The sequence below is a fragment of the Equus asinus genome, chromosome 22 (assembly GCF_041296235.1).
Source record: "Equus asinus isolate D_3611 breed Donkey chromosome 22, EquAss-T2T_v2, whole genome shotgun sequence".
In the NCBI taxonomy this organism is placed as follows: Eukaryota; Metazoa; Chordata; class Mammalia; order Perissodactyla; family Equidae; genus Equus; species Equus asinus.
Genome location: NC_091811.1, coordinates 39,829,554 through 39,851,521, shown reverse-complemented (window position 1 = coordinate 39,851,521; position 21,968 = coordinate 39,829,554). Strand labels below are relative to the sequence as shown.

Below are 21,968 nucleotides of genomic sequence, written 5' to 3'. Positions count from 1 at the left end.
GCCCCAACTTGGGCCCTGCTAAGCAGACATGGAGGATAGGAGACGCTCGTGGGAACATGAAGACAGGCCATAGCTGTGATGCTGGAACACCCACCTTGCCGTACACTTTCAGCTCAGCAGCAATTACCTGAGCATAAGAAGCTTTAAAATGTCCCCACATGTATCATTTTCTCTTTTCGTGGGAGGAGAGAGATAGTAAAGGCTAGCAGGAAGGCATTAATGAAGGAGACAGTACAAAATGTAAGTGGTGGGAGGTTGCTGGTTACCATTTAGATTAGCAAGTTGAAATTTTTTTCTTCCATTTTTAAAGATGGAATTATGGTGACCTACTTTCTCCCTTTAAACGTTTTAGTATATCCTGCTTTCTAGAGAGACTGTAGAAACATATAAAGATGTGGATTTAAAGAAAACTGTAGGCAGCACTACTGTCTTTGGCAAGATGTGACTTCAGCTCTTACTTTATTTACTGGAAACTGTTGACGTTGGAGATGAGAAAAAAGTTCCTCAAGCCACCAGGCTGTTTGAGGATGCATATCTGGAATAGGTGTCAGGAAGTCACCTACCTTCTTGGGCCTCAGTTTCTTCATCTGCAGAATTAAAGGGTTGTATTCGAAGGTTACTTCAAGTTTGAAGAATCATTGTTGATTCTCTGTTTTTGGATGGGGGGAAATCTTGAGTTTTTATTGAGCTTAGTTTGAAGCTTTGCTATACTTCTTGCTCATCAGCATCTAACAGGAAGAGCAGGCATCGAAAGAGAAAAACAGAGACCCAACTGGTTAATCTCCTCTTCTCGCTTTACCTTGACATTCAAGATCAGAACACAGTATAAATTCTCTCCTTGCCCACGGGGTGCAGGGGAACGGGGAAACACGAGGTGAAGCTTCCTATTCTGCTTATTAACTTGCACCCCATGCCTGTGTTCAGCCACTAATGCAGTCAACATCAGTATTATGTGATGGGCTGCACCTTCGCCCCCACTTCCTTCCCAATCTCGGAGCACAGTCTTCCTTTACGCTGACAACCTTGCTCTGATTAAGGGCGTATGAACAGGTAAAGGTAAAATACTGTTTTGGAGTCTACAGTAATCATGTACCTGAGGGATAATCAGGATTTTTTTGCAGCTACTTGGCCCCTTGGATTTTCCATATCTGCTTGAAAAATATTTGAAAATCTTTTTATTTAAATCTAGAGCGTAAGCAAACTCAAGAACCGTTTCCTCGGATTTCTGTTTCCTCTTCCTCAACTCAAAGATATCTCCCAAGTCAACTCTTAATTATCCAAGGGTTAATCATTTATAATTGTCTAAGTGTTTGTCTCCACTGCCCCTCTCTGCCTCTTGCTGCTTGTCTAATGACTCTGAAATGGTTTTGTTGTCCAAGAGGTTGAAGCTAATTTCGGATAAAGTGAAAATTTGTGGATTTTTCTGTGAATTGGATTGCTTTTTGCCACTTTAATCCCGTTTTGGCGTACTACAGCTGCTGAATTTTAGCAATCATTGTTAATTCTAAATTACACAGGGTGTTAGAGCAGTAGATGGCATAGAAAGTTCAGGCTCATTCAGTGAGAGTTTTACCCGCTGCCTTCTAACTGTCAGGTGCTGTGAGTCTGTGTACCTTTACTAGCGTGGGAATGCTTTGGGGATGCCATCTGTGAGAGAATCCTGTCCAGATTATAATAAATTGATGAGACCCGAAGAAAATTATTCATATGGTAAATATAGTATAAAAATACTCACATAGTGAAAAATGCCGGCATCAGAGATTTATTTTTAAAGAATAAAAAATTCTTAACCTTGAATAATCATCTCATCTTTCACTAGGAAAATCTACAGGACTATCACATAGGTTAACATAAAAGGCAGCGTAATCTATGATTTTGTTTATAATAGTTGGCAAGAATATTTGAGAACATAAAACCTCCTTTATTTTAAAACCTTTGTATCTCTTTTCTCCTTTTCAGGCTAATTTGTGCTTTGTGGATATTGACAACCATTTTATTGAGCTGCCTGAAGAATTCCCACAGTTCCCCAATAAGGTGGATTTTATCCAGGAACTCTCTGAAGTTCTTCTTCAGTTTGGGATCCCTCCGGAAGGCAGCCTGCACTGCAGTGAGAGTGCCACCAAACTGAAGAATCTGGTTCTGAAAGACTTGGTCAATGACAAGAAGAATGGCAATGTCTCTGCTAACAGCATCAGCATGTACGAGTTACTCAAGGGCAATGAAACCATAGCCCGCCTCCAGGCTCTGGCCAAGCGGACTGGTGTGACAGTGGAAAAAACGGACCTCTCTGCCCCTCTGGGTGAAAAAGAAAAGGATTTAAAACTGCAATGCGAAGAGGCAGAACTAAGGGACTACCAGCTCAACGTCCAGCTCCGAGAGGTCTTTGCTAACCGCTTCACACAGATGTTTGCAGATTACGAAGCGTTTGTGATTCAGACTGCCCAGGACATGGAATCCTGGCTGACCAACCGGGAGCAGATGCAGAACTTTGACAAAGTAAAAAGAACCATCGCTTCCCTTCTTAGGGTTCTTAGTGGCCGTATTGTTGCTTTTGTTAACTTTTTTTAAACACATTTTTTCCTCTCTCTCTTTTCTTTACCAGCATTTTGCACTACATGAAGTAATTTTGCAGGAAAGCAAATCATCTAGCTCATTAAGCTGGTCATTGAAGTGTGTTAAATTGCCTTTAGCCTCATTTTAAAATTTTCTATACTTAGAAAATGCTTGAATTATAGAAACTCTTAGATTTCACAGGTTTTTCAAATCTGTTAACACTATCCCCTTGTAAGAGTTTTATTTACTCTTATTTTAGGATCAAGTCTAGTTCAATGAGGCTTATTCCTTTTCTAATATATCCTTATACTTTGTCTTCAACCTATAGTGAAGTCACAACTTATCCATGTAAAGGTAACAAACCGTTTAGTTTCAGAAGCCAAATTTTTAACTCATTTTAGGATCAAAAGAGAGAAAGAGTGAATAAATGAGGTTTTATGACTGTAAGTCTGAGGCTCTGTTCCAGTTTTTGGAAAGGGAAGACAGAAAAAACATCTGATGGTTTTGTGAAGAAAATCTGGCAGAAGGATATTCTATAGTAAACCTTGGAAAGAAGCTTTGTCTGATTGTCCTGCTGAAGTCGAAGCTTCTTTCTAAGGTTACCATGGAGTATTCTTCTGCCAGATTTCCTTGACATATCCATCAGATTTTTTTTTTTTTCAGACAAAAGCACTTAGGGATGGGCACTAACTCTTTCAGGTCACCAGGGCATAGTTGAGTCCCCTGCCTTGGTTGCTGAGGCATGTTATTGCTATTAGAATGAATTACAGCTTCTCGCTAAATGGGGATCTTTGTGTCACGAAAGACCTCTCAAAGGGGCGAATACCTTCTAAGAGACTAATCTACGATCTTGGAGCATCTGACAAATAAGTACTAATAAAAAATTTTTGTAAAGGTGGGTAGTATAAAAGATTATTTTCTGATCTCATCAGATAATTTTTCAGATGGAGGATATAAACTATGTTGAACAGTTAAGTTCTGATACACATTATATTGGAGAAAAACTTCTTTAATAAATTAAGAAGGCTTCCCTTTTCCAAATATATTCCTGCTCTTATGTTCCTTTCTCATTAAGCTTAACCATTTTTCCACATTTTTTCCTATCCAGCTTGGAACTAATCTGTGTACGCCCATGATTTATCCTTGCGGCAATTCAAATTCTTATCTAAATTGAGCACTGGTAATTTCTTCCTTCCTAATCTTTATGTAGCTTCAGACTATAAATGGAATTCTTTTTATATAACCTCTAGAGAAATGGAAGTTTCATGCTGGGTTCCAGAAGGCTTGTAATCATCTTTTTCGCTAGGAAAATTTACAGGACTATCACGTATTGGTCCTGCAAACTATGTCTTTGCTGACTTTAGATGTTGTAGTCCATGAAGGTCTGAGTATGAAAAGCCAGACATTTTGTGCATTTTTTAAAAAAGGCTCTTTGCTCCATAAAAAGTAAAATTGATGTTTATCTGTAAAATACCTTTGAAGAAGTGAACTGATTTTTAGAGATTACCACGAACCTTCCTCTGGCTATTTGGGTTTATGTAAATACATCTGAACTATGGAGTCACTTAAATTGAGTTTGGGTTTCTGTAAGGAAGTTTTTAAAAGGCTTCCTGAATTTCAGAATGAAAAATAAATATGCTAGAGAGAAGCTGATGAGCGTTAAGGAGAGTAACCTTATATCAGAACCTACTTCGGTCTTTCCCCTTCTGGCTTCTGCCACATTGCATCTACTCAAAAGAAGGCAAAGCAAAATCAACCCAGCAGCTGAAATGGTAATTCTCTTCCAAATTTCAGCTGGTACCAAATTGCAGCTAGAATGCCTGTACACACGTGGACCAAGAACCACAGAGAAAAATCAACACTTTGAGTTAGGAACTGATTACGATTGACCGGACCATCCCATGCAGCAGACAAACTGGTAACAGAAACGTGTGGCTGGTAGCACACATTTTCCAAAGGCTTGGCTTGCTTCAGATGGTTTTTCAGGCAAAGCTTTTTTTAGTTAAGGCCCAGACTGTCAGCACTGGTCTGGAAGAAGTTTAATCTTGAATTAACACTCATTCATCAGTCTCTAACAGCGTGGTGGCCTAGAAAAACATCCACTTTAAGAAGAACAAAAAGATTTCACCTATAAGCCCAAATTCCATGTTGGTTTTTTTAAGGTTATCACTTATGTATATATCATTATCGTGTGTCCGTTAATCACCTCACTGCCTTATGACTCGGAGGTATATTACGTAGGCTAGGAATAGAAAGCAGAAGAAATTACAGCCAACCGGGGAAAGGGGTCAAATTTAATGGTAAGTGAAGAGGATGATTGACGATCATGTAGCAACTGATCCACCATCTTTCATTAGTGGTGCTCTCTTTTCTGCTTAATGGTCATGAGGATCAGAGTGTAAATCAGTTTTGAAAGGTAAGATCAGTGCTAAAGACTGAAGCGACCTAAATTCCATGAATTTAGAAGAAAGAAAGCGCAGTGAATTTTTAAGGATTTTTGAATGTCAAGCATCAGTTTTGTGTGTTATGAGGTTAAAGAAGAATGACCTTAGCAAAAAATAATTTTCAGATTTATCATATAAAGTTGAGATGGTCTCTTTGCACTAATTTCCTAATTATCTCCTTACAGGCTTCCTTTCTGTCTGACCAGCCTGAGCCTTACCTGCCATTTCTTTCACGCTTCATTGAAACACAGATGTTTGCCACCTTTATTGATAATAAAATTATGTCTCAGTGGGAAGAGAAGGATCCTCTGCTTCGCGTCTTTGACTCTCGGATTGAGAAGATAAGACTGTATAATGTGAGGGCACCCACCTTGAGGACATCTATATATCAGAAATGCAGCACTTTAAAAGAAGCAGGTACATGTGCCATGCCTTTTCAAATTAACTGAAAACCCGCGCTCATTTCCTTTTACACGCTGTTGGCCTTAGAAACCACAAAATTAATTTTCAGTTTTGGACTTCATGGTTAATCCTTGCACTGTATCAAGAGATGCTTTCTATAGTTTTGTTTCCTTCTGTTTCTGTGAGTTGATGTCCATCCTATTACTACTTGACATTTTTCTTCTCTTAGAAGAGGAAAAACAATAACAAATGGAATGGGGTATAACTACAAGGTTGCTATGATTTTAGAAAGTCTCTATTGCCTCAATGGAAAAAAATGTTTATTTCTATCTTGCTGTTTATGTTGCCATTTTACCTCTCACCTCTTTTCTCTTTATCCAACAAAAGGTACGTATTAACTTAAAAATAGTAAATCTGAGATGCTACCTAATTTACATAACTGAAACAGTATATTTTCTTTAGTGGTGCCCTTAATAGCTTCATTTATTGAAGTTAAATCTCTGGATTCTTGTATTCAAATTAAGGGTTCCCCAGCCCTGGCACCAGTTTTTCCTCAGAGAATTGAGTCTTGTCCAGCCTTGTCTGGAAGTGGACTGTAGTCCATTAAATAAATAATTGTATTAGTAGTCAATGTTTACTGAGTACTCATTACGTGCTGGACATTATTACCTGCATTTTTGCATTTGATCTTGATGATGAGGGGGTACAGACACATTGCTTTTGTTTTATAACTATCCTCATTTTCAATTGATAAGAGGGTAGATAACCTTACTTGTGATTGATATCTAGTGATTGGTGGAGCCATGATTTGAACTCAGGTTTGACTGATTCTAGCACCCGAAGCCTTCCTACCATGTCAGCTATTCATTCAATAAAGAAACAAGTAAAATGTACCAATCCATGCAATTTTATACATTTGTACCTGGTTCCTAACTCTTTCTTTGCCAAATAAACTGATATTTATCACCTGAGTACCCCCTCCTTTTCTTTCTTTCCCTTCAAATGTAGGCACTATTTGAAAGCAATTTTTCCTCTGGAGAAAAAGGTGGCAGCGAATGTGAAATTTCTTTGCTCTGCCTCTGTTGCTTGCCTTTCTCACTTTATTTAAATAGATCAAAGTCATAGGAGTGATGATGCTGTAGTTGTGGCATATTTAAGGAAAGAAGTATGTAAATGATGTCTTTTATGTAACCATAGAGATCTCTCTGATAACTCGCTGAAGCATCGTGCTGCTGTATTCCCACTTAGGAGCGTCGATCCTTGGCGCCCCTTCAGGAAGTGGCAGTTACCTCTGTTTCTGGAAATTGAGGGAGTAGAAAGAATGAAATTGTCCATGGCTGTTGAGAGAATAGTATGACTTTCAGTGCTGTAATAGCCATATGAATAGTATAATGCCTTGTTGAACAAATTTCATTCCTCCCTTCCTGACAAAATGTTGAGCTAAACACTGATTCTTTTCTTCATGTGCTTCCAGAAAATATTTTCAATTAAAGTAGATTTTCTTTCAGCCTCTCAAAGAGTTTGAAACTCCCACTTGTCATCGCAGAAATTATATGATACTCTTGAAAATGTACCATTATAGATTTAACATATATGAAAATGAGATTCGGCTAAAGCAATAGTCTCCTAGGAGCTTAATTTATCAAAGAATTTTTTGAGTAAAAGGAGACAGCTGGCTGTGACTGTGTCTACCCCTCAAAAATGGGGTAGTTCTTTCTTCTATCAGGTCAAATTGTTGTCCCCTCTACCCTCACAAAAGCTTTAGAGATTGGGATTTTGTTGTCAACGTTGGATTTTTATTGTGTTGGGTTTTTTTTGTCTTTTGTTGTTTGCTTTTGTTTTTGTTTGGCCTCTAACTAAAAGGAACTCTGATTTGCAGGTCAACTCTTTAGGCAGAGGCTGTCTGCTGTTGACATTGTGGCACCAGAACCTCATGATTTCTATGCAGAAAGACAAGAAGTTGATAGTAATGCAGAGTTTTCTTTTTCCTTACCAATCACAGAAAATGAATACTGGCACCAACCCTTGAGTGTAACAACAGCTCCATGACCTCTCAAAGCAGGCATTTAATAATTTCTGAATGTTCAGTATTCACTATAATCGCTGAAAAGTAGCTTTGCATTACGCTCCTTATGTCAATCTTAAATGTAAACCCTAGAGTAATCCATTGTGAATTATTACTTTTGTTTTTAAAAAGCATCCTAACTCAAGGAGAGTAACTGCATATCAGATGGATTTCTCTGTGATTTTAAGTCCAATGGAAAAACTGAAGCTACTTTTCCTTTTTTCCTTCTGTGAGGACTCACTGGCAGAGACGGAATTTTGTAGTATTTCATGGAACATAAAATTGGCAGGGACTTCAGGGAATTCCATGCCATGAATCTAAGCATTATTTTGCCTAAACCATCTCTTAATTGTGATTTATAAGCATTAAGAAGCATTGAGATGATAGGAAGGATTGTGGAGAGCCAGGGCCCATCGTTGAAAATTAAATATCGTTTCCTATTACAACGTGACATGCTTTTGCCCAGCATAGAACATATGGTCTATGTTTCAAGAGAAGTTACAAGTTACACATTAAAAATAAAATGAAATTCAAAAAAGCATTGGATAAATTCCTATGGGTTATGGAGAAAAATTAGGCAAGTTTAAAATAGATATCTAACATTTCGAAGTTTGAGTCATAGAGGGTAATAGTGACTTCCACAAAGCTTCCCTTAATGGCTGTTGTCAAACACAGCAGCTGGCTTGGGAGGAGCATTGATCTCACATAAGACAATATTAAGCATGTTCTTTTCACAAGAGTAGCGTGTGTCATGGACAGACCCCTCCCCGCCCCCAGGAATTTTTTAAGGCTATGTATGGGGAATAACCATCAGTACTCAATCTGCTGATATTGAAAGAGGCAAAATAAACTGATTCCAGGAAATATTTATAAAAATACTCTTTTACTTCTCTTAAATCCCAAGATTAGCAGTTCCCACGCTGTGTGTTTATCACACAACCACAATCACTGCTTGCCCTCCTCTTTTAGAAATCTCTAGGCAAAGGATCAGAGACATAGTCTTGATTCTCAAATAGTACATTTTCTCCTGAAAATTCAGTTGATAAAAACATTTAAGTTCAGATATTTTTTACCCGAGAAATCATTCGCTGTTTCTTGGGGCTTTGAGACGTCCTCCTGACTTTAAGTGGTTTTAAAATAGAAATGTTGAGTAATTCGTATCTTTTAACTTTGGCCTGTTTTATTCTTTAAAAGGCTAGTTTCTTATCTTCTGGACATTTTTTAAATGCCTGCTTATTTTATTTTTCTCTCTACCCCTCTTGATCTAATAAACACTCCTAAATGACTCCTACTAATGAGAATGTGACTGTTGCTAAAAGTGAGGTAATCAACTTCACCCAGTTCCTTGTCCTTGCAAATGGAGAACCACAGATATTCAATGAGTCTTTGCACAAAGAAGCAAAGTAGTAATAGAAGGCTACTGTGCTTGCTTTTCCTTCCGTTTATTTGTCTTTCAGCCAAAGAAAATATTTGACTCGCCATTATTTTCTTTAATGTTATACTTAGAACCATATTTTCATGAAGAATATTGAATTTCTCACTTAAGGGAAACTGTCTCAATACTAAATTATAGATTTTTCAACCCCGCTGCCCTGCTTTTGACAAAGGCAGAAGATACCATGAAAATTAATCATCCAGTATTTACTTAAAATTAACCTTTTTCTACTTACACTATACTGATTCCTGAAGAGCTTTTGTAAAAATCTATCTCAGAGTGTCAGAAAGACTGAGTTCCTTGTAGGTGCATGAGTGAAGGAAGCATAATTTTTTAAGGTTTAGCCAATGAAATGTCTCTAATTTGTTATAAATTTAATTTATAGCCCAATCAATTGAGCAGCGACTGATGAAAATGGATCACACTGCAATCCACCCACATCTGCTTGATATGAAAATTGGTCAAGGCAAATATGAGCAAGGGTTCTTTCCAAAGTTACAATCCGATGTCTTGGCAACAGGACCAACGAATAACAAGTAAGCATGTTCTCTACTTGAGCTGTTGGTTGAAGGAATGAATGGTGAGATGCTCTGCAACTCTAACGAGGCAATGCTTAACCGTTCAACCACCTTGTCAGTCTGATTACTGTTTTCAATGACCAGATCCATATGAAATAGGAATTGACGCTCTAAGTATTTGACTTTTAATTTCGTCGTGTAAAAAAATCCAAAGACTAGGGTTTTTTCTTTTTTAAGTAATGGACACTTGGGAATAGCTTCACTTTAAATGACTGTGTTTACATATAGTGCTAATATATTGTCTAATGGAATTAGAAAAGTTACACTTTTCACTCTCTGTATTAGTTTCCGAGGAGTGCTTTAACAAAGTCCTATAAACTCGATGGCTTAAGACAACAGAAAATTATTCTTTTGCAGTTCTGGGATCTGGAAATCCAAAACCAAGGTATTGGCAGGGCCATGCTCCCTTGAGGCCTCTTGGGAAGGATTCTTCCCTGCCTCTTCCGACTTCTGGTAGCCTGAGGCATTCTCTGACTTGCAGCAGCATAGCTCCAGGCTCTGTCTCCATCTTCACGTGGCTGTTATCTCTCTGTGTCTGTGTCCAAATGTCCCTCTTCTTATAAGGACACCCATCATGTTGGATTAGGGCCCATCCCAATGACCTCATCGATTACCTCTGCAAAGACCTTATTTCCATATAAGGTCACATTCACAGGTATTGGGGTTAAGACTTCAACATATCTTTTTGGGGGACGCAATTCAACCCATAACACTATCATTTGCACTTTTTAAGTATCAAGTGCAAAAACTACAAAACAACCAAACGTAAAGGTCATAGGGGCTGCCCCAGTGGTGCAGCGGTTAAGTGCGCACGTTCCGCTTTGGCAGCCCGGAGTTTGCTGGTTAGGATCCCAGGTGTGGACATGGCACTGCTTGGCAAGCCATGCTGTGGTAGGCATCCCACATGTAAAGCAGAGGAAGATGGGCATGGATGTTAGCTCAGGGCCAGTCTTCCTCAGCAAAAAGAGGAGGATTGGCCGCAGTTAGCTCAGGGCTAATCTTCCTCAAAAAAAAGGTAAACCATAGCTGTCATTCTTTATAATAGATAATTCCATTCAGAAAATATCTGAATGTAGTTAGAATTGAAAACAGTTATTTGGGTTTATTGCAGTTCTTGATTTTAGGTGAATACAAGTGAGTAATAAAGAAGAGTTTTACAAGAAAGGATGCAAAGGAGGGTACTAATGAATAATGTGGTAAGTTGGAGAGAAAGAGCTTTGAATTGGAAATCAGCAATTCTGGAATTTAGTTCATTCTGAGCCACTCACCAGCTTAGGAACCTTGTACAAGTTGGAATCGCTTGCCTCTTTTCTCCTCTGAACATACTCTAACATTCTGCAACATCTGTGATCTCATTAAAGAGGATCAGAGAACGACCTTAGGCAAAAGAAACCAGGCGGAGGCCAAGAAATGGGATAGCAGACTGAACTAAAGACAGGGTACAGAAAACGGAAGCAGCATTGAGCCACCTGAATTTTCAGAAGGCAAGTAAAGAATCAGTGAGGGGAAGAAAAAAGGTGGAATTATGCCTTTTGACCTAAATGGCCCAGACTAAATAAGTAACTAACATGAAGATTCTTGAAAGCTGGCTTAAAAGTTTGATAGTTGTATCTTTCAGTTGATCTGCTGAATTATATGTTGCAGAATTTTCTGTACTTACCTCTTTATTTCCCAAGATGCTTTGAATAAAGCAGTGATGAAAATTTCCCAAGTTCGTGACTGAGATCTACAAGGGGATGGAGATTTATAATAATAAATACTAGACTCTGAAAGGAAAAGCAGCAGCAATGTGTACAGTTAATTTGCAGGGTTTCACCCTCCACTGAAGGGCTGTCCCTGCTTTGATAAACACTGAACTTAAAAACGTGCTGAGAGGGGCTGGCCCCATGGCCGAGTGGTTAAGTTCGCGCACTCCGCGGCAGGCGACCCAGTGTTTCATTGGTTTGAATCCTGGGCACAGACATGGCACTGCTCATCAAAGTACGCTGAGGCGGCGTCCCACGTGCCACAACTAGAAGGACCCACAACAAAGAATATACAACTATGTACCAGGGGGCTTTGGGGAGAAAAAGGAAAAAAAAAAAAGCATGCTGAGACTGGGGGCTGACCCAGTGGTGCAGTGGTTAAGTTGTTGCACTCTGCTTCAGCAGCCCAGAGTTCGTGGGTTTGGATCCCAGGTGCAGACCTACACACTGCTCATCAAGCCACGCTGTGGCAGCGACTCACATAGAAAGTGGAGGAAAATTGGCACAGATGTTAGTTCAGGGACAACCTTGCTCAAGAAGAAGAGGCAGATTGGCAACAGATGTTAGCTCAGGGCCAATCTGCCTCAAAAAAAAAAAAGCCTGTGCTAAGAGTGTTGCATTGACCTTTGCAGGAGTCAGACTTTTCCAGATCATGGTACTAGGTACATTGTTCTATTTTTCAGAAGTGGATGAGAATTTTCCATCAGAACAGATGAGTCATTAGTTTATTCATTTTTTTCTTATGTGTGTAAAATATCCTAATTGTTTGAAGCACTTTGATATGGGTAGACTATTAATTTTAGTAGTTTTTATTTCCTTTTCATAGTGCTAGATTGCTCATTCAGGGGCTGGTCCCATGGCCTAGTGGTTAAGTTCAGCAGGCTCTGCTTTCGTGGCCCGGATTCAGTTCCCAGTGGGTGCACCTACACCACTCGTCCACAGCTATGATGTGGTAGCAACTCACATACAAAATAGAGGAAGATTGGCACAGATGTTAGCTCAGGATGAATCTTCCTCAGCAAAAGAAAAAAAGAAAGATTGCTCATTCATTTATTTGACAAATATTTATGTGAGGCACTGTCCTCGTCACCGGGAATTTAGCAATGAACAAAACAACAAAAATCCCTGCGTTCAAGTCCAAGGAAACAAACAATAAAGAAACTTAATATGGGGGCTGGCCCTGTGGCCGAGCAGTTAAGTTCACACGCTCCACTGCAGCGGCCCAGGGTTTCACCGGTTCGAATCCTGGGCGTGGATATGGCACTGCTCATCAGGCCACGCTGAGGTGGCGTCCACATGCCACAACTAGAAGAACCCACAAGTAAAAATACACAACTATGTACTGGGGGGGCTTTGAGGGGGAAAATGAAAAATAAAATCTTAAAAAAAAAAAAAGAAACAATATGTAAAATAAGTAACCTGTCAAGATAGTGATAAGATTTGTGATGAAAAATCAAACAGGGGAAGGCAGTAGGGAGTGCTTAGGAGGGAAGATTTCAATGTTTAAATCTTACGGCTGTATTTTCTAGCTTTTGATCTTATATATAATCTCAAAGGTTCCCATTTCCACACTGAGCCCCAAGCATTACATTTTCGGGTAGATTGTAGTCTGCAAGAGAAAAGATCTCAGAACTAATTGTAGGGCAAAGGGATTTATACCCATGCCTGTGTAAATGGATGATCAACTGTTAGAGAGATTTTAATATGCTGCTTACGAGGCAAACACAAAGAAGCAATCTTTAGTGTTTCAGCAAATGTAATCATCTTTGGTAAAATTATGCTTAGAAAATGAGGTTTAATAATGCAAAGAATAAATTGCTTAACAAGACCAGGAATGTGTGGACTTCATAGTAATTTTCTTAAGCGGATGCTTATTTCCTTGTTTTGAAAACGAAATTAAATAGGGGATTTTATCCCACAGAGTATGTAGTGAGATGCTGGTTATAGTATGTAAGTTAATACTTGTCCTTTTCTTTACCTAAAGCCTTTTCCACTTTTGCCATTTAGATTCTACTCCTTCCCATTACATTCTCTTTCATATTTTTACTATTCATTTGAACCACCCTACCCAGTAACCCTAATTTTTTTAAATCCCTGAACAAATGTTACTATCTTATGCTGACTGGTTTTTTTTGCTACAGGGCTATTTCCAGGGCCTCCATGTCAAAGATCTATACCCAGGTCTTTGTAAAATTTGTTTTTTACTTTCATTTTACTCTTCCCCTTTATTTGTTATATAAGTTTATCAGTTGGTGTTTATATTCTGCTTCAGAGTTGTTAAAGAAAAAAAATACTCACAAAACTTGTTGAAGATGCTAAGCCTGACTTTAGTCAAGGGGGGCCATGGTGACAGGTGTCGGGGCCACAGCAATGGGGTTTGCAGTGGGGGAGAGCGATCAGATTCAGCTCCGAATACGGCATGGGTAGGTAGAAATGTATAGTCAAGGAGTAGAGTAGCATCAGTGGATGGAAAATTCTGAGAGGAAACACAGCCGTGAGGGGGGTTCCCACAAACTGACCTAACACGATTCTTACAGAAGGGAGGCCAGGCTCACTAGACACACCTGGGGCACGGTGGCGCATGAGGAACCCGATCAGATATGAGAGTGATCATGTCCCGAGGGTAGCCAGATCCTGCTAAACTGACTTCGTAGGATTCTTGCTAAAAGTGGATTTTACAAGGAAGTGCGCAGATGGGCCTAGGAGAAGGTTCGGGAGCCTGACTAAAATATGTTCAAGCAGAAGACCTTGATCAGTGTCTTAATATGGCTTTTTCTGGATCATCCTTTTAGGCTACCCCAGTTCTCTTTGTATCCTTTTTATAGTCTTACACTGATCTCTGCTTAGGGACATTTCCAAGGATTCCACTTCAAAGATCTGTCACTAGATCTTTGTACTTTCTTTTCCTGATATAAACCTATTTTTTTCAAACTATTTTAAGAGGGGCTACCTTCCTTGCTACCATTTTTATCGTCATTATTCAGTGTTCCTCTAAATAGCAGACCAAGATGAGATGATTCAGAAGCTTGAAACCAAAGACATGCATAAATTATTTAAAAAGCAACAAAAGAAATAGTGTTTCTCAATTTAAGCTTTTTGTAAATTGGATACTTTATTAATAAAAAATTAAAAATAATACATTGTCCAGTAATGCCATATCACTTTTCCTGAATGGCTAAAGTATAAATTCATTTTGAAAATTGTGTCACTCTGTAACGTCAAGGATATGCTCAAGAGTAAATATTCTTAGAATAGTGTAGAGAATACATAGTCATGGGGATGGCAAGTCAAGACCTGAGAAATTTTTAAAAATAGTTTCATATAAAATGATATATGGAGGCTGGCCTGATGGTACAGTGGTTAAGTTCACTTGTTCTATGTCGGCGGCCCAGAGTTTCCCATTTCAGATCCCGGGTGCAGACCTGTGCACCACTTGTCAAGCCATGCTGTGGCAGGCATCCTGCATGTAAAGTAGAGGCCGATGGTCACAGATGTTAGCTCAGGGCCAGTCTTCCTCAGGGGAAAAAAAAAAAGATGCATGCTCATTAGAAAATTTAGAATATTGGAAAGTGGTAGGATAAATTTTAAAACCACTCATAATACCATCATCATGAGATGTTAATATTGGTGTTACGCTCTTCCAGTGGATGGATCCTGGTGTGTGTGCATGTGCACATGGTCACACTTTTTTTTTTCTTTTTACGAAATTAGAATATTGCTTATACAATGTTATATCTTGCTTTTTTACTCATTATTGTATCATGAGCACTCTCCTATATTATTAACATTCCTAGACACTTGATTCTTTAATGACTATGATATTTCATTGTGTAGCACTCCCTGCTTTTGAACGTTTAGGTTATTTTGAGCACATTTACTTGATTCTAAGTAACTGCTGGTTGTAAGATCTGCTATTAACTCAAGAGCTTTTGGGAAAAATTATTCATTCAACGTGCTTTTGGAGTAAAAGACACACTCTAATTTCAGGAACATTTAAAAGCCAAAATGTGAGTCTTGGTGTAAAGGAAACACAGAATTTGTTACTGCATAAGCTGTGATGGACATCCGTAACAACCTAAATGTTAGACTGCATCTCTGATGATTTACTTCGGGTTATTTCTAGAAGGGGCAGGTGACGTAGTAGGCTCTGCCAGTAAAACAGCTGACAGACATGATACCAGCTCTTCAAGAGTTTATAATAGAGCGGATTTTATAGAAAATAGAGATAAGTAAGTATAACACACTGTTGTAGGTACTGCTACTGGGGACTACAAGAGGGGTGGCTAATTTAGGTTTGGGGAAATCATAGAACACTTTCTATGTGGACATCTAAGCTGTCTGAAAGATGAATAGAAGTTGGGAGGAAGTTTCATGGACAGAGGCTCAAAGGTGAGAACACTTATCCCATTGGAAACACTGAGGTGGCTGAAAACAGCTGGAGTTTTAAGGTAGAAGAGGTGATCAGTAGTACTCAACGTAACGGAGAGTTTGAGTAAGCTAAGAATCAAATAACAGCCATTGGATATGGCACTTAGGGGCATCAGTGGCTTCCTCAAGAGCATTTTCATGGGAAGAAGCTAATTTGAGATGAACTGAAGATCCAAAGGTAAATAAGTAGAAGCCTTACAGCTAAACTTTTCTCTTTAAGAATTTTTACACGAGAAGAGTGAAGAAAGATTTAAACGTAACTGTGGTCAAGAGAGCAACCAGCTTGCTTGTAAGCTGAAGGGAAATATTCGGTAGAGAGAGAGAAGAATTGGAGATACAGCAAAGGAGGTGACTAAGAGAGCAGGTTGAAAGAGGCAAGAGAGGGTTGGTGAGGGACACAGGTGGAGGAAGTAGTTTTGAGCCACAGCCAGTATATTTTGTGCTTTGAGATTAGAAGAAAGATGAGGTGCCTACGTGTGTGCATCGTTTAAGTAGAAGGCAGGAGAGGAGGTAAGAGTGGGTCATCAGTTGAGTGGAGGCGCTTGAGGGTGAAGTGAAAGGTTTGGAACAGGCTTTGAGGGGGATGGGCAGGGTGATAAACGACAGGTAAAGTGATTCATGGGTAGTCATGAGAGGAATCAAGAACTAATCTACATGGATAGAAGAATAGGGAAGTGAGAGGGTCGTATTCACCCAGGGTTTGGGGCTCTGTTGGCCAGGTAAGGTAGAAAGGAGAGGATCACTACAGAGGAGATACTGTGCATTTTTTAACCTCAGTTTTGAAAGAGTATTGATTGTGGTGATAGTCGTACATCTCTATGAATATACAAAAAACCCTTGAATTGTGAGCTTTAAATGGGTGAATTGTATGGTATTTAAATTATGTCTCAATAAAGCTATTATATATTTAAAAAAGAATTTATTGAAAAATAAGTATAATACTAAGTTGCTTAGTGATGGGGATAGGTTCTAAGAAGTGCACTGTTAGGAGATTTCATCACTGTGCGAACATCATAGAGTGTACTTACCAAACCTAGATGGTATAGCCTACTACACACCTAGGCTGCATGGTACTAATCTTATGGGACCATCCTCTTACATGTGGTCTGTCATCGACTGAAACATACCGCGGAGCACATGACTGTATTGTCAGTCTTTGTCGTGAACAGTTCGTTCTTTGTATCTTAAAGACAAGTAATCGCATTGTTTCGGTTTGGTTGGTTGTTTGAACCTACACCTTGTCTTTCTTCAGTCGCTGGGTAAGTCGGAGTGCCACCGCACAGCGCAGGAAAGAGCGCCTTCGCCAACGTTCCGAGCACATTGGACTGGACAACGACTTGAGGGAGGTATGTGGGCCGCCGTCCCGGAGGCCTTCGTGCAGGAGCCGTGAACGGGGCCCATTCAGCCCAGCAGGTGTCATGGTGTGGGTTCTTTCACCTTCTTTTAAAAAAATGACTCAGTTATATTTTAAAATAGTAATCCTTTTGTACTAACTTATAGCAGAAAACATCTTTTTTCCCATTTTTGTAATTTTAATACATCTAAAATAAGGCTCTAAAACAAGTCTCTCTGTGCACCCATCAAGTAAAGGCTAAGTTTAGGAGAAATTTTTGGTCAATGTGTCTCCTGTAGGGAGAGAAATTTCTAAGAAGCGTAGACATTTCTAAGTTTCAAGCATAATTTAAACTTAGTAAGTAAAGATGTGTTTGCTTGTGTCTCCTTGGCTTCCTGAGACCGTTTTTAAAAGTGTTTTTAAGTTAAGCTCGTTATGCTTTATTTGTACTACTTGAAAACAAAACTACGTTTACACATTTGAATAATTATAAGTAAGTTGTGATTATTTCTTGTGATCAAAAGAAGAATGCAATCAGAAGATCTGTTAACTATTTTCTAAACTCAAATATGTAGAAATAAAGCAGAAAACATCACTCCAAATATATATAGGTTTTTGTTAATGTGTTCCTACCTATGTGATTTTAAACATTTTCTTGAGAACTGAAGCATAACCTGTCCAGTGCTTTTCTTTGTGCTCTGGAATTTTCTTCTCCCCCCTTTCTTTTGCTGTGACTTTATCAAATGCATGCTTGTTTTGCTTGTCTCTTTCTCCCTCTCCTTTTCTTTTTTGCTTTTCTGTCATTGGCACTTCTCCATCCTCTTAGCCTTCCGGGGAACTTTTGGTTCAGAACTCCATGGCATTCTGGGAGTGGGATCAGGGTCCACCTCCTCCTGCACGACTTCCTAAAAAATCCTTCTCTGAGTACTGCCTGGTATGTTCTTTGCCTGAAAGTGCTTTGCAGATGCTCCCGCATCTTGTCTTTGGTGTTCCTTGAGTTGGCCACATGCGTGAGTGCACATAGTTCTAGAACACCCCACATCACCCCGTGATCGCCACTCTCAGCCTCTCCGTTTTGCTCTCCACTTCCTCTTGTGTTTGGTACCTCTTCATGGTGGTGTGCGCTAACACGAGTGACTCTGTGCTGTTGCCAAGTAAAACGGATCATTCAAATCCCTAGTCAGTGGGACTGGGGGGAGGGGACCAGATATAGCAAATTGTTTTCCTTCCAAAGGCAAAATATATTAAATAGTCAATCTCCCTTTTATTTAAGCATTTTGCAGAAGTGACTCACTTTCAAACAGCTGTTCTCTTGCTAGGTTTTTAGCTCCACAGTGTTTTAATTTATCCTTCCTGGTCTGTATTTTATGTGGTCAGAAAGTCAGGTCATCAGCATAGAATCTTAGTGCTAAGAGGAACCTTTGAGGTTGTCTTGTCCGACTTGACCTGATTTAACCAAAGTCCGGGAGACTTGGCCAAAGTTGAACGGACACACAAAGGCAGAGCTGGGCCCACAGTCCAAGCTCGTGACTTTCAGACCAGTACTCTTCCCCGTAACCCTGCAGGCCAGGCCGCACCAGACACCTACTCACCTGAGGGCAAGGATAGCTTAGGACCCTTGGTGCTATTTTTTCCCGTTATGACATATTAGCATACATTAGCTTAACTTTGCCATGGTCTTCTCTTCACAAGCTCAGTGCCAGTTAGAGGGACGTGGGGTTTATTAGAATATCCAGGGTGAGCCTGCACTAAAGAGCAGTTAGTGCAGTGTTTTTTGAATAATAGGATAGATTTTCCTAGGAAGTTTCTCAAGGATTGTTGCTTTTGGCTTCCACAGAAACAAAGAGCATAGTAGAAATCTCAGAAGAAATCTAGGATTACCTCCCTCTGTAGTGAAATGACTTTATTATAAAAATATTCCTTGTGGGGACTGGCCTGGTTGCACAGTGGTTAGTTTCACGCATTCTGCTTTGGCGACCCGGGGTCTGCCAGTTGCGATCCCAGGTGCGGGTCTATGCACCGCTTGTCAAGCCATGGTGTGGTAGGCGTCCCACGTATTAAGTAGAGGACGGTGGGCATGGATGTTAGCTCAGGGCCGGTCTTCCTCAGCAAAAAGAGGAGGATTGGCAGCAGACATTAGCTCAGCGCTAATCTTCTTCAAAAGAAAAAAATTCCTGTGAAAGGTTTCTCTTTCTTCTCCATTTTTCATCTTAAAATATACCTTTTCCTCCACCTGCCCCAGAGAAAATCACGTAATTATCATTGTTGTTTACCGTAAAGGCACTGCTCTGGTCTTGCAGCAGCAGAGGCGGCCTCACCACCTCCTGTGAGAAAGGGGCTCATGCCCCCTCTGTGTGTCCCTGCTCTGCTTGCCTGTGGAACATTGCTGGTTCTGTGACTCCAGCAGAGATTCTCAGAAGGAGACTTCGCACATGGCTGCATGGAGTTCATTGTTGGTTAATAACTGTACCTGCCCCACGTGTGCTGGGCGCTTGGCAAATACGACCACTCCAAGGACAGCCCCATTCTAGCTTGTTTTCATTTATAAAATAGAACATGAACGTTAAAGCACACAAATTAAGTGCTTGATTTTTATCCAATTACTGACCTTTAAAAACTAATTATTCATATATTTCAGAAAGAGACAAATGCCAGAGACTACATCCTAGCCTCCTTTTCTTGTAGCCAGTGTATTTCCTCCTGAGCCAAATTTGATATTAACTCTTCTTGAGAATTGAGTCTGGTGGTTGTTCTGTGTTTGCACAAGTCCTAAAGGTGGAGGAATTGAGGCTGGGGGAGAAACGGAACCCTTTTAACACTCACCAGTTAACATTTATTTTTCACCAGCCTTTTAGCTCTGATTTGTAATATTCCAGCTAACATTAGTACAACCTGAAATGATAGGAAATGCAGGTATTATCCTTCTCTACAATCCTTGCCTTATATCTCAGGTTGGTTTTTCTAAAGCGTTTCATTTACTGCCTTCATTTGTTTGAAAACTAACCTTCAAGATGTTTCGATAGACCTAGTTACACTTAATTTTCCTGGTGGTGATAGTTGTCTCTCATTCTTAATTCTTCCTCTTTCTTTGGCCTTCTGAAAGAGACTTAAAGCAGAAGGAAGTATACACAAACTGTTAGGAGGACTAAATGCTTGCAGAGTCCATTTGATTTTTAAATCTGTCCTTAAAATGATTGCGCTGGGAAGGAAACATTGTTTCGTTAACACTGCGTTCTGTCAGGAGGGCTGAGAAGCGGCAGGTAAACTGATGAGTTAAATCCCTAATTAGTGGGATTTTAAAAAATTTGTACTAGATTTAGCAGATCGTTTTTCTTCCAAAGGGAAAATATATTCAATGTACAAACTCCCTTTTATTTCAAGAATGCAAAGGATTTTACACATCTTCTCTTATAATATCAAATTCTCCCCTTAACATAGTAAAGATAGATCTCACATATGTGTCTGTGGGAGGATGTGCTGGCTTGCCGTCTCTCTCTCTCTCAAACTGCTAGTTTTACTATATAATTTAGAGCAGTTATTCCCTAAATATGATTGTAAGACACTTGGACTCTTGGGAGATTCTGCCCTGTGGTCCTGATGCAAACATAAGGTATCTGGATGAGCTTTTGCACGTGGCGCAGAAAGGAGAGAGAGAGCAGGGCCCCTGTCCTAATCATGTGACCATGTGTAGTGATTTTTTTTTTTCTCCTGGAAATTCACTAACCAAAGCTCAAGAGCAGCTGACTGGGTTTCTCTGATCCTCTCTGAGCCATCACTGACTTTGAAAGTAATACAGTGTTTCCACTTTCTTTTGATTCTGGAACAAGGCCAGGGAGGGCTGTAGCAAACATGTCCCAGACACAAGAGGCCTCCTGCCTTTGGAGCACAGGACACTTGTCAGAGTGATCTCATAGCCCTTCTTAGAGGTAGGTGGGCATGTGTTATGCCCATTTCACAAATAAACAAATCTGCCCGAGGTCATAAAATTAGTTGCAACCAGATTCTAGAGCCCCTGCTTCTACTGTTGTGACTTGATTTGAAAAAAGGGTTGGGTTGACAAGCATTGCCCAAGAGGCTCGAAGGGCATGCCTCTCTGATCTGCGGTGAGAGGCGGAGGGAACCAGTGATCTGAGAATTCCTGCATTCCTGCGGGACCTTGGCTCTGTAATCCAGACACCTGAATTTCTCATCTCAACCATGATCCTGACTAATCACAGCCTGGGGTGTTCCCACCTAAAAAGACTCAACTAGATGAAATCTCATCTCATTTTGAATGAGTTTTAACCTGATGGGGTTTCTGTCACCCTCATATTCACAGGGTTAACAGTTGAGGGGGGAGTACTAATGTCTCGCCTTTTGATGCTCTAAAACTGGGATTGCTGTTGCACGTGTGCACATAAGGCCTTTTTTGCATCTTGTTCCTGCACTTGTTTGTGTAAGGTTAAGTAGGTCAGAGGAATATCTGAGGTTTACACATTAAAAAGACTCTTTAATTTTCAGAAATATATGCAAGAGGCACGAAGTTTAGGAAAAAACCTGAGGCAACCCAAATTATCAGACCTCTCTCCAGCGGTGATTGCACAAACCAACTGGAAATTTGTGGAAGGCTTATTAAAAGAATGTAGAATGAAGGTACGTGTTACTCACTGATGCGGGACAGTGTGCATTCATGTTGAGTCTGTGTGGGAGGCTGAGATGAGCTGAGTCAACCCCCGTGTGAGCCTGTGGCTCCCCTGTAAGAGAACCGGTATGAGGCATAAACCTCAAATGCCCTCTCCGCAGGTCGGGAACCTCCGTGAACTCTCCGTTCCCACAGAATCAGTGACATGGGAGCCCCGCCCAGTTTTTCTCAACTTTTCAGCCATTGCTCTCTTTCTCTCCAACACAAACAGATATTAAGCCAGTCAGAAGTTGTGTCAGGGATGTTAGCATCTTACGTGAAAGGCAACCCATTTTGTGTGTGTGTCTATTTGTACACCTGTGCA

At 40.0% G+C, this 21,968-nt stretch overlaps 1 protein-coding gene across 7 annotated transcripts in view; it reads left to right on the top strand.

Moving 5' to 3' along the window:
• DENND5B (DENN domain containing 5B) overlaps nt 1-21,968 on the top strand; it is a 178,852-nt gene that overhangs the window by 115,534 nt on the left and 41,350 nt on the right. For 3 of the 7 annotated variants that reach the window (XM_070493947.1, XM_070493946.1, XM_070493949.1), the window contains 7 exons: nt 1,960-2,496; nt 5,183-5,414; nt 7,279-7,365; nt 9,285-9,435; nt 16,903-16,996; nt 17,810-17,917; nt 21,484-21,615. In XM_070493947.1, the coding sequence (XP_070350048.1) occupies nt 1,960-2,496; nt 5,183-5,414; nt 7,279-7,365; nt 9,285-9,435; nt 16,903-16,996; nt 17,810-17,917; nt 21,484-21,615 (1,341 nt within the window). The remainder of the gene's footprint in view (nt 1-1,959; nt 2,497-5,182; nt 5,415-7,278; nt 7,366-9,284; nt 9,436-16,902; nt 16,997-17,809; nt 17,918-21,483; nt 21,616-21,968) is intronic. The other 4 variants (XM_044775300.2, XM_044775299.2, XM_070493948.1 and 1 more) reach the window with 3 other exon arrangements.